General features: G+C 37.3%; 1 protein-coding gene across 5 annotated transcripts in view; it reads right to left on the bottom strand.

The window, feature by feature from the left end:
* Nucleotides 1-12730, bottom strand: part of EML5 (EMAP like 5) — a 121443-nt gene that overhangs the window by 42636 nt on the left and 66077 nt on the right. For all 5 annotated transcript variants that reach the window (XM_056851056.1, XM_056851057.1, XM_056851058.1 and 2 more), the window contains 4 exons: nucleotides 11554-11695; nucleotides 9129-9281; nucleotides 7937-8068; nucleotides 7449-7537 (listed from right to left, as the gene is read on the bottom strand). In XM_056851056.1, coding sequence (XP_056707034.1) covers nucleotides 7449-7537; nucleotides 7937-8068; nucleotides 9129-9281; nucleotides 11554-11695 — 516 coding nt within the window. The remainder of the gene's footprint in view (nucleotides 1-7448; nucleotides 7538-7936; nucleotides 8069-9128; nucleotides 9282-11553; nucleotides 11696-12730) is intronic.

Here is a 12730-nt window from a genome sequence, read left to right as displayed (position 1 = left end):
AGATTCCTCTTCCTGTATTGTCTTGTACTTGATATGCAATCACTGACCATTAACACAATTTGGACGTTTGGAGGCTAGATGGCCATCTGTCAGCAATGCTGGTTCTATGACCTTAGACAGATCATGAGAGGGAGGGCATCTTGGCCATCTTCTGGGCATGGAGTAGGGGTCACTGGGGGTGTGGGGGGGGAGGTAGTTGTGAATTTCCTGCATTGTGCAGGGGGTTGGACTAGATGACCCTGGTGGTCCCTTCCAACTCTATGATTCTATGATTCTTTTTTTTAATAATAATTTTATTGGTTTTTATAATACAAATTTTCCATGATAGTAAACAACAATAAAAGCAATATGAAATTCAAAATTCTAACTCTATGTTGTTATGGTTTCTTGAATTCATAACAAAAAAAACAAATTAAAGGAAAATTTATGACTTCCCCATCACCTCTCTCCGCCTCTTAATAAAGTATTCATCCCATCGTAATTGGTCTGATCTTAACTATCATAAATTCATTTAACTTTCATAAAACATCTTCTATTAATATAAATGATTATAACTCTTAATATTAATTGTGTCCTCTAGATCAGATTAATAAGTATTCTTCCATTTTCCCCAGTTTTAATTCATATTCACAATATTTCATCCAATCCTCCCATTCCCCTAAAAATCGAACATTGTCTTTTTCATTTAAAATGGCTGTAAGTTTTGCCATTTCCACCAATTCAAACATTTTCCCAATCCAGTCTTTTTTCTCGGGAATTTCTGCCCCTTTCCATTTTGCTGCATAAAGCAGTCTCGCAGCTGTTGTAGCATAGATCAAAAAAGTTCTTTGTATTAGCAAATCATCAGGTATCATACTTAATAGCATCATTTCTGGTGTTTTGGGTATATTTTTTTGTACTATTAATCTCAATTCATTGTAGATCATATCCCAAAAATCTTTAGCTTTATCACAAGTCCACCACATATGATAGAAGGAACCAATTTCCTTATTACATTTCCAACACTTAGGGGATGTCACTTTATATATCTTTGCAATCTTCTTAGGTGTTAAATGCCATCTATACATCATTTTATAAATGTTTTCTCGAATTGATTGCGCATTTATTCCTTTCAAATCTTTTGACCATAGTCTTTCCCATTTATTTAAAGCAATATCATGTCCCATGTTTTGAGCCCAGTCGATCATAGTTGGTTTAATTGTCTCCTGCTCACAATATATTGTTAAAAGTAGATTATACATTTTCGAGATCAATTTCAAATTGTTATCTAATAACATCTTGTGGAAAGGGGACTTTTCTTTAGAAAATCCATTTTTCATATCTTGTACAAAAACTGATTTAATCTGACAGTATTGCAACCATTGTAGATCCTCTTTAAAAAATTGAAATTCCTTTAATGAACATTTTTTCCCTTCCCATTTAATTAATTCCTGGTAGATTATAAATTTGTCCGGTCTAAGTGGACGTAGTGTTAACATTTCTTGCGGTGAAATCCACATCGGTGTTGCTGGTTCCAAAATATGTTTATATTTCATCCAAATACGCAATAAAGAGGACCTGATTATATGATTCCTAAATGATGCTTGTATCTTGATTTTGTCATACCATAAATAGCCATGCCATCCACTAATATTATTAAAGCCTTCAAGCTCCAGTAAACGTGTATTTGATAAGGTAATCCAGTCTTTTAGCCATGTTAAGGCTACCGCTTCAGCGTAAAGTTGAAAGTTTGGTAATGCTAAACCTCCTCTGACTTTAAGGTCCACCAAATATTTATAAGCAATCCTCGGTTTTTTCCCTTGCCAGATGAAGTTTAAAATGTCCTTCCTCCAAATATCAAAGTATTTAACATGTGATATTATAGGCAAGTTTTGGAATAAGAAGAGCATCCTTGGTAACACATTCATTTGAATTATTGAAATACGTCCCAGTAGTGACAACTTTTTATTTGACCAAATGATCATATCAGTTTTTATTTTACCCCATAGTTTAAAGTAGTTGTTAATTAACAATTCTTTGTTCTTCGCTGAGATCCAGATTCCCAAATATTTAACTTTGTTGGCCTTCTCCCAACCTGTAAACGAGATGAATTCCTGTTGCTCTATTTCTGGTAAATTCTTGAATATTGTCTTTGTTTTTTCTTGATTAACTTTAAATCCCGATATCTCCCCAAAGTCGTCCAGAGTTTCTTGTAGTATCTTCATTGATTGTGTTGGGTTTTCTAGAATTAACAGGAGGTCATCCGCGAATGCTCTCAATTTAAATTCATGTTTTTTAATTTTTAGACCGCGAATGTCCTCCATGCTCCTTAGTTTACAACATAATGTTTCCAACACCAACAAAAATAATAACGGAGACAAAGGACAACCTTGTCTAGTTCCTTTCTTAATTTGACAATTTTCCGACATTGATTCATTCACCAAGATTTTCGCTTGTTGGGATGTGTAAATAGCCGATATACCTTTCAAAAAACGGTCTCCAAAATTTAATTTTTCCAATGTTTTTTCCATAAAATCCCATGAGACCATATCAAAGGCTTTTTCCGCATCCAAAAATACAAAGGCGGCTGATCGTTGAATATTCTGATCATAATATTCTAATGAGTCCAATAAGATTCTTATATTGTCTTTAATTTGCCTTCCTGGAACAAAGCCCGCCTGATCTTCATGTATAAGGTCTTTAATAAATTTTCTTATCCTATTCGATAAGACTGAAGCATAAATCTTATAGTCCACATTTAACAACGAAATAGGTCTATAGTTTGATGTTTTTTCTGGATCTCTTCCTTCCTTGGGTATCAACGATATATATGCATGCGACCAAGTCTCTGGGGCTACTCCCTTATCCAAAATTGTATTGCAAAGTAATACAAAAAAGTCTGCTAGGTTGTCACTAAATGTTCTATAAAATAGTGCAGTAATTCCATCTGGTCCAGGTGTCTTGTCCGGTTTTTGTTTCATTATTGCTTCTTGTATTTCTTCCCTTGTAATTGGAGCATCTATCCATTCTCATTGGTCTATGGAAAGAATATTCATCTGTATTGAATTTAAGAACTTATCTATTTTCTGTTTTGAAATATTTTCTTTCTGATACAGCTTAGTGTAAAATGAAACAAATTCTTTTTGTATATCTGTAGTTGAATGAACTGGTCCTTTAGCAGTTTGAATTTTTGTTATAATCTTCTTCTGAAATGAGTCTTTCAGTTGTGTTGCTAAAAATTTCCCAGGTTTATTAGCATGTTCAAAATATTTTTGTTTGGCAAATTTTAAGTTTTTATTCATTTCCTCCATTATGACCAAATTTAATTGGTGTTTAGATACAGAGATCTTCATTTGTATTTTGTTTTTCTCTTCTTCTTGTAACGCCATAACAAGTTTTTGTTCCAAATTTTGTAAATCCCAAAGTATATTATTGGTAAATTGTAGTTGAGTTTTCCTCCACGCTGCATGTTTCTGTATCATAAATCCTCTTAGAACTGCTTTAAATGCATCCCACACTATATTCAGCGTAGTTTCTCCATTAAGATTAACTTCAAAAAAGTCTTTAATCAAATCATATAATTCTTTTTGAATCTTATTTTCCTTTAAAAGTTTATCATTCAATCGCCATCTAAATGCTTGTTTATTGTTCCACTCAAATGTAACCGGATTGTGATCAGAAAAAGTTCTTGGTAAAATATGTATTTTACGTAGTTGCGTGAAAATTGATTTACTAGCCCAAATCATGTCTATTCTGGAGTGTGAATCATGTCTCGCTGAATAAAAGGTATATTCTTTGGCTGTAGTATTCATTGTTCTCCAGATGTCTTGTAATTCCAATTCTGTAGCCATGGTGAAGAAGGTTTTGGGTAAACATCCTTCATTTTCGTCTTTTGCTTTTGATTTTTTGTCCAAAATTGGGAGGATAACGCCATTTAAGTCACCCATCAATAGAATCTGGTCATTGGCATACTGAGAGATCAGTTCATGCAATTGTCCATAAAATTTTGTTTTTCCTTCATTGGGAGCATATATACCTACCACAATCGTCTTTTGCCCCAACATTTTAGTTTTTATAATTACAATTCTCCCTTCGTTGTCTTTATATAGTAATTCAGGACTAAGGCTAGAATGAGCATATATTACTACTCCCTTAGTTTTTGTTTTGGCCGATGCCACAAATGGTTGTCCAAGCATTTGCCTATCCAAATATTTTTTGTGTTTTTTTGCTATATGAGTCTCTTGTAAACAAATTAGGGAGTATTTGTATTTCTGTAGATATTTGAAAATTCTAGCCCTTTTAGTTTTTTCATTCAAACCGTTCACATTCCAAGAAATTACTTTTGCCATGGTACAATGATTATTGAAGCAAAATATGCAGTCTATAATTTAGTTCCTCCTGCTGCTCCCTGTGATTCTTCTTCTTCTTGTTGTTCTTCTTCCTCTTCCTTTTGATCCCGTTAATCCTTTAAGATCTGATTTATATTTCCTCAGAAATTTTCCCACATCTGCTGTAGATGTAATTGTCATTTTCATTTCTTTGTAGGTAAAAGCCAAGCCTTGTGGCATAATCCAGCGATATTTGATACCATTAGCTTTCAAAACAGACACGAATTCTTTATAATTATTCCTCTGTGAGAGTAGATGTCTTGGTATGTCCTTTAATAAAATTAGAGGAGTGTCTCCTGCTGACACCGGATTGTCATAATGCATCTTCATGATCTTATCCTTAATCCTAGTGTCATAGAATACTATCATCAGGTCTCTTGGCTTAGACCTTTTCATTCTAGCAGGTAATGGTATTCTGTATACTCTGTTAATAGCTTGGTTCAATTCTTGTTCGTCCATTTGAAACAGGTAGGCCAGATTTGGAACTGCAGTTACTTTGTTATCTCCCATCATATCTGGAAAATTGCGCAGACGAAGGTTGGTCTCTCTCACTCTCATCTCCATCATGGCTATTTGATCTTTTACAGCAGTCTGATTTAATTGTATTGTTTCAATCTGTTTTTCTTGGCTTGCTAATTTTTTCTTTGTATCCTTATGCTCTTCCATCACTTTCTTTACTAATGAATCCATTGCTTGCATATCTGACTGCATAGTGCTCATTTGAGTTTTTACTTCTTTAAGGTCTCCTGTTACCACATCCAATTTGTGGTTAATAGCTTGAGATGCTTGTCCAAGATTTGTCATCATAGAAGTTAGCTGTGCCATCTGTGTAGACATCTGTTCAAACTGCTTGGTTGTTGCCTCTGTTTGTTTGGCTAACATATCCTGTAATTTCTTTTCCATAGCTGAAACTTGTGCTGACTCCTTCAGTTTAGTATAGGCAGGGCTTTGCAGTGAGCCAGAACGGGGCCGGGTTCCAGACATTTACATTGGAATAAAGCTGGTAAAAGTCATGTCCTCAGACAGGGCCCTCCAGATGGTGACTGATAGAGGGTAATTCAATGATCAGCTTAATAATTTTTTCGGGTTGAAAAGAGCCAAATTTGGCTTTAAAACAGCTTAATAAAGTTTTGAAATACCAACGAGTTTTACTGGACGCTCTAGGTCGGATCTACCAGGAAGTATTCTGGAAGTTGAATATGCCGTGGACCTTCTACCGCCTCATCTCGATGGTTGTTTCCTTCAGGAATTGTTTCTGTGTTACTCAAGTGCGACGCGTATCCGGTCCTACGACTTGTTTCCTGTTGTTGTGACTCAGATGATAGAGAGGGTGGTATAGAGGGGCTTCCGGTCTGATGAATCCCTTGCTGCTAACGTGGCAGGAAATTCTTTTTCACCAGAGAATCAGGAAGAAATTCACCCTCCCCTTCCCTCAAAGTTGCTTCTCATTGGTGGAGATTTTAGTCCGTCATCTAAGCGTCCTTCCAACTCTTTGTTTTGATTTAAGCTGATCTATTTGATTATGATTCTATGATTCTAAGTGCCCTGTGACAGTGAGGAACCTCCGATTCAAATCTTCCCATTGTCCGCAAAGTTCCTGCCAAATACATGAGTCAACTTTATGTCACCAGATTTATAATCCTGAATTATAATTCAATCAAAAACTTCCTTTCCTGTTGCTCTTCCCCAGCGCCATTGAGTCAGTTTTAAAGTTTTTTCCTGATAACTTGTGCAGCTGTCAAATATTCCTTATACCTTCTGTTGAAAAGGGCCAAAACATAACTAGCCTGGCTTTTATAGTCAGTAATTTGGAGTCTGATCCTGACTACCAACTGAACTGCAACAAAGGCTCCCAACACACACTGGATCCCTCCTTCTTTCATCTGATTTCTTTGCAGACTAGGACAGGTATCTTTGCTCCCCATCTGATATACCCCCCTTCCCAAACCGCACTTGCACGACACAGAGACCTGGCACATTGCTCCTCTCTGCTCTTTAGGCTCTTGCATCTGGAACAGCGGACACTTCTGCCCCAACTGATTTTACTTCTCCTCTGACCTATTGCCCATCTTCCCACATTTACACCTTTAGCTCAAAGAGTAACTCCTGCTCCAAACTGGATTAGCTCTGCTGAATGTTTGATTGTTGTTGCTATATTAGTCAGCATAAGGAACATGTCTGTGCTTTGATATCACTAGTATTTGCTTAGGATAAATCTCTCCCCACCCCAAACTATTGAACCAAATCCCTCAATAATCTCTGCATTCCTTTTAAATCAGGTCTTAATCCCTCAATAAACTCTGTATTCCTTTTAAGTCAGGTCTGCTGTAATCCTTTTCCTACTGAAAATGTGCTATTTACAGCCACTTGTTTAGGTAAACAATCCTGGTTTACTGCATCCTGCACAAACACGCAAGATAATTTCCCCATGTTAATCTGAATGTATGTTCATGGGTTTGTGGGATTGTGGTAACCCCTGTGTCTCTTCGTGTTCCCTCATTGCCAATTTCTGTTGTCTCCCAGAGGCCATGGATGACTACTACTGACCAAGAACATCCAAAGATTCCTTAGGGAACTTGATCATTATTATAACCCTGGCTGACCTGGTTGGCCACTATGTGAACAAACTGCTGGACTTGATGGACTTTGGTCTGATCCATCACGGCCTTTCTTATGTTCTATAAGTAGAAAGCAACTGGGATAGGCAAGTTATGAAATAGCAGCAGCTATCTTGAAAAAACCACCCTAAATTATGAAATGTAACTACATAGGTTTTACAATGATCATTTTTATTGTATAGCAATATTCAGTGACTTCAAAGGAAGTAACTTTTTACTAATTCACAGTATTAAAACTTTCACAGATTTAATCTAAACTGTTCATAAGTAACTCTATTTTTAAAATGTTTTAAGTTCATTTTTTACAAATGAGAATGTCATAATCTCCTTTGGTGCTAGATTGCTGTATAGATCAATGTTGTTCAAATAAATTGTATTTGAAAACTGCGTAAAAGACAAAAAGCTGCCTCAGCAAATGTGTAGTTTCAGCCTTACAATGAAACTAAATTGTAAGTAATCTTACCTCTGAACTTGGAATGGTCTGTTTTTTTCCACGAGGAGCTTCAAAAAATAACTGTTCCTTAGCACCAGTGTTGACTTGTAAAAGCTTGCCTGAGAAAATGCCATATTGTTCATGGTTAACACCAATTAGAATATCTTATTCAAGGCTTTTATCTCAACAGAATATTCAATATTTCTATTTTATTATTACCCTTTGAATTTATATTTATTAATTAAAATATTTATATCCCATCCACCTGGATAAGGCCTAAGGTAGCAGTCCTCAGTAGCATTTTGAAAAATTGTCTTTATATTTTTAATGTATTTTATTTGATGTGATTTATCAATATTTATAAGCTGCCTTGAGCTCCACAAAGAAGAAAGGTGGCTAATAAATGTCTTTAAATAATAAAATAAATCTGTGAATGTTGCGGGAAAATTGAAGCTTTCCTAAATATTCACACAGTTACCAACTTACAGAAAGAGATACAAAGTTGCATTTTTTTTTACCTCTGCTGTCCCAATCCATGTGTGTTATGTAACTGGAGGATCCCTTGCAAATTCCAACCCGCTTACTGCTCATGACACTGTAAATATCTGCAAAGCTGTCATATGATGCTACAGCTAAGTATTTTCCAGCACCTAAAAGACAATGGTCAGAAGATGAATACTTTTCTGACTTTTTCAGTATTTTATGAGCAAGTAACCTGATTTAAATACCCATTAATCGTATATTTCCCATTTCTTTCTTGGAAGGATGGAGTCACGGGTTGTTTTCAATATTACATAACTCTGATTTCTCACATGTACGTCTCAAGATTCCCTCCTTTTCATAGCAACTTTTTGCCTTAAAAATACTTAAAGCTGGTTTTGTGCAAATAGACATCAAAGTTAATGTTACACATGTAAACATGGATGCACAATTTCACAAATTCAGTGTTATTTAGAAAGGTGAAAGAACAGCCTATAATCCCAAGAAAAGAAACACATACAATGCAGGAAATGTGTAATGATTAGTCCTATTTCAAGTAAGAACAAAGTGAAACCGATGTGAAAAGGACTGTGGTGACAAGGACTTACTTAAACACCGATCACTTTCTAAGAGTAATTTATAGAGGGAACACTTTGTGGGGAAAATAAGAGCCGGGGGAGGGGGGAACCCTTGGCCTTTTGGTGCCTCCCCAAAACTTCAAAAGATGGTGCCCAGTACATCTTTCTAGGGAGTTTGTTCCACAAGTTAGGAATCGCTATCGAAAATGACCAGGCTCCAGTAGAGGCAGAGCAGGCAAGCTTAAACAGAGAAAGCAACCAGAAGACTGTAATTGGCGCATGGGGACATATAGGAAGAGACAGTTCTTCACTGTAACTACTCCACTTGCTGTAAGTCTATCACTTCTTCTATGCCAGCAATTTTGTGTGCAGGAGAGTGCAGGGGTGGTGGACAGAACCAGGCTGGGAGTATTGCACTGGGGACAAAATGCAGTTGCAGCATGTTTGTCGGATTATGGCAAGGACACAAGAGAAGGCATTTAAAGATATTGAGTCTGCTATATAGTGTGACTTTGTAGGCGTCATGAGAAAGGGTGCCTTTTAAATAGTTTAAACTGGAGGCAAACTGGGGATACTGTTTTGTCATAATGCTGTGTTATAAAGATGAGCATTGCTAAGCTGGGCATCATCACATCAGAAGCTCATCACTTACCAGGAGAAAATCGTATCTCCGAAACAACATCCTTCCTGTGGTGAAAGGAAACAAGATCCTCCAGGGTGTCTGCATTTACCATCAAGAAACTTCCATCATTGAGACCTACTGCCAGTGCCTTCCCATCAGGAGAAAAACAGCAACATCGTCCTCCTGACAAATTTCAAATAGACACATTTCAGTTTTGACTAGAGCCTCACAGCCCAAGATTTGGCTAGTAAATACTTAACATTTATGTTGTAGTTTCAAATGTTCAAAATCATTTGTATACAACATCTCAGTGATCCTTACAACAACCTTGTAAAGCAGGTCAATCTTCTTATCACCAGACTGAAGATGAGGGCCTAAGGCTGAGGTAGCAGTGCTTTTCTTAAGGCCAACCAGTGAGTCCTCGGCCTAGGCAAAATTTGAACTATATTTCCTGACTCAGCATTCATAGTGTTAGTCACTACATTACACTTGCCCAATTACTATATGAAGAGCAGTTCTCCCCCACTGCTGCCTCTGTGAGTTCCTAGTTCAGGATCATGTTGAACAAATGGCTTCTCTTTTCTTACCAATGGCACAATTCACATTCTGTCCCTAAATTCTGTGCAAGATGCAAGTCCACTGCTATTTTTTCAGTGATTGCCAGTTTTGGGATAACAGGCAGTGTATGCCTTTTCTCCTGCCCTCAGAATATGGCATGAGCCCAACTGCATCAGACCAAGCCATTTGTATACTGATCTACCACTCAGGGGGGACCCTCTGGCACCGATCAGAGCCCCGGCCTTTTCCATTGTGGCTTCTGCTCTGTGTAACAACCTCCCTGAAAGGGGGGGGGCTCCTTGGAGAGCTCTGCAAGGCTTGTTTGCCAGGTGGTCTGAATGGCAGGAATCTTTTAAGGAGGGATGGGGAGGAAGGGAAATATTTGGGGATTGTTATTTTTTTCTGGTTTCAGTGGAAATGCTTTCAACGATTATTGTATGCCACCTTGAGAAAAGGCAAGATACAAATGGTTTAATTAATTAATTAATTAGAATTCATTTAGTCCCCTCCAGCATTTTGTTTCCAACAATGACTAGTCAGATGCCTCCAGTACTCCTACGTGCAGGATATGAAGGCAACAGGCCTCCTTGTTGTTTGTTCCCAGTACCTGATGATCAGAATTACAATGCTTCTGACAATTAAAGTTTCATTTACCTGTCATTGCTAATATCTATTGACATACCTAACTCCCACAAATCTATTTCACCTTTTTAAAGATCATCTAAGTTAGCGGTCATCACCACCGCTTATGGAATTCCCTGCCACAGGACAATTGTGCAGTGTATGAAATGGTACTATTATTTGGACCACCCTCAAGAAGACATGAGGGGAGGTAGGACTAGTTACCCTGCACTTCCTACCTGATGCCTGGACATGGTGAATATAGCATAAGAGCTTATTTTACTCAGGTCAAATTGCATTCCTTGGTTTCCAGGCAAGTTCCAGGCAAGGCATAAGTTCCTGTGTTTCTCTGCACAAGCCTTGTGCCAAGGGGTCCAGCACCTCTGCCTCCTTTGGAATAGAAAGCCTGGCAGAAATCAGTGTCTCTCTTTCAACACTCATGCCTCTCAGAGAAGACATACATCCGGAGAGTAACTTACAGTACCATCCTACTACCCACATGTACATTAAGGTTCAGCTCATGTCAGAGGTGATTGTTCTCTGTGCACTTCATCTCTTCTCAAGAGGGAATAGCAACAGAAATGATGGTGTCCAGCAACTAATGTCTGACTGGGACCTGGAGGTTAGTAACTGTTGGACAGTTTGGAAGGAGAAGCATAGACTATGTGCTCTTTTTTGGTATCTAACGATTGCCTTTGAAGCTACCTCCTCAGTGGTTCCTAGCCAACACAGCCCTATTGATATAGCTATGGCTCAAGCACAGTTCTTCCAGGAATGATAAAGAAAGCAAAATAAACAGATTAACACTTAATAATTGGTTGGATTCAACCAGCTTTTCTTCTGATGAGAAAAGGAGGAGGGGGTCCCCTTTGACCAGCAAAAAAAGTTATTAGGGGATAATGGGATGGGGCTATAGTAAGGAGGGGAACTGGGTGAGACTGAATGAAAAGGCTGGCTGGATCCAACTCAATTTTTCCCAGTAGCAACTAGTATAAAATCAATATTTTCCTGCAGCATATTTTAACCCTTATCCCACTGAGGTATCTTTTATCTGCAGCTTGCCACATCCTTGAAGCTGCTGAGTAAAAATTTCAGTTAGCTTATGAGACCTTTCTGCCATGGAAAATTCATTTGCCCTGGCAAGTAGGCATCTCCATTTGGGTACTCGATTTCAGTCTTACACTTTTAAAAGCTTAGATCTGCTTATATTTTAATTTTTAAAAACCAAACTTAACAAATGTCTAACAAATAAATACAAGGAAAAATAGCAATTTACCCTTCTTCAGTTTTCTAACAGCTAGCATGCAATGGCTTGGAGAAAGATCCCATATTCTTAAGGTTTTATCATCACTCACAGTGGCACAAATAGGTAAATGAGGATGGGTAGCTAAGCCCCAAACTTCTCCTTCCATGTGACCCTGTAAAAAAATTAATTCAGTTTTATTTGCTATGCTACAAAAAATGGTTGCTTACCTGCAACCTTTGAGTGGTCATTTGTGCATCACAATGAAGAATTAGTTCTAAAACTTAGAAAAGATGGTGACAACCTACTCAGTCGTACCGGAAACTATTATGAGTTAGATGGCTATAAATGAATATGCTGATGTCAAATATCAAATTAGGTTTATCTTATTATTTATTTAGAAAAGTTATAGGCTGCATTTCCAAAACCTCTAAATAGTACACAAGAAAAATCAGTTTAAAGCAAAATAAAATGATTAAGGTGGCAACAAAATAATAACATAATCATTCAGATAAAAACATATAGAAAATAAAACAACAGAAATCAGTACATCACCTAAAAGAGCATTCAACAACCATTAAAAACCTTGGAGAATAAAATTACCTTATTCTATAGCTGAAATTCCATCAATAGCAGCACCTCACAAATCTTCTTGTTACTTTCGATTTGTAAAACTATCATTATTCCACAATTTGAAATGCAAGATTTACACACTGCTTAAAATTATGGATTTTAAAAAACAAGTTCTGAAAGCACAGAAACACGGGTTCCTTGGCTAGAGAGGAGAGTGGATACCACTGAAGTGTGAGGATGAACTACTAGAAAGTAACGGTAGCTTTAGAAATGTAGGCATCATCTCTGACACTGCATGATTTTTGCATGCTTAGTGCTTAGATTGTGGTTCTTTTTATCACGTATTGTGTTCTGGAGTACTGCTAACAGCCATCTTCTTGAGGTGTCTGTATTCTCAGGGCTGAAGATCAGAAACCCAAGGCTTCAAAAGGAAGTATACACCCATTCAGTGTTCTGATTGATGCCTGACTGGTCCTGCTCTATCGCTATTGCACAATTTGAAAGGTGTATTCTATGGCTGAGGTAACAGTAGAGAAGGCATTCTTCTATATTATCTATAGATGGCAGCAAGCACAACTGTCTTCGGCATAGTAAAATGGACCTCACTGCATCCTAGAAAGATACTTATACATGGTAC

Source organism: Euleptes europaea, chromosome 6 (assembly GCF_029931775.1).
Source record: "Euleptes europaea isolate rEulEur1 chromosome 6, rEulEur1.hap1, whole genome shotgun sequence".
In the NCBI taxonomy this organism is placed as follows: domain Eukaryota; kingdom Metazoa; phylum Chordata; class Lepidosauria; order Squamata; family Sphaerodactylidae; genus Euleptes; species Euleptes europaea.
Note: the sequence above shows the minus strand (reverse complement) of the source record. Positions and strands in the feature narration are given on the sequence as shown.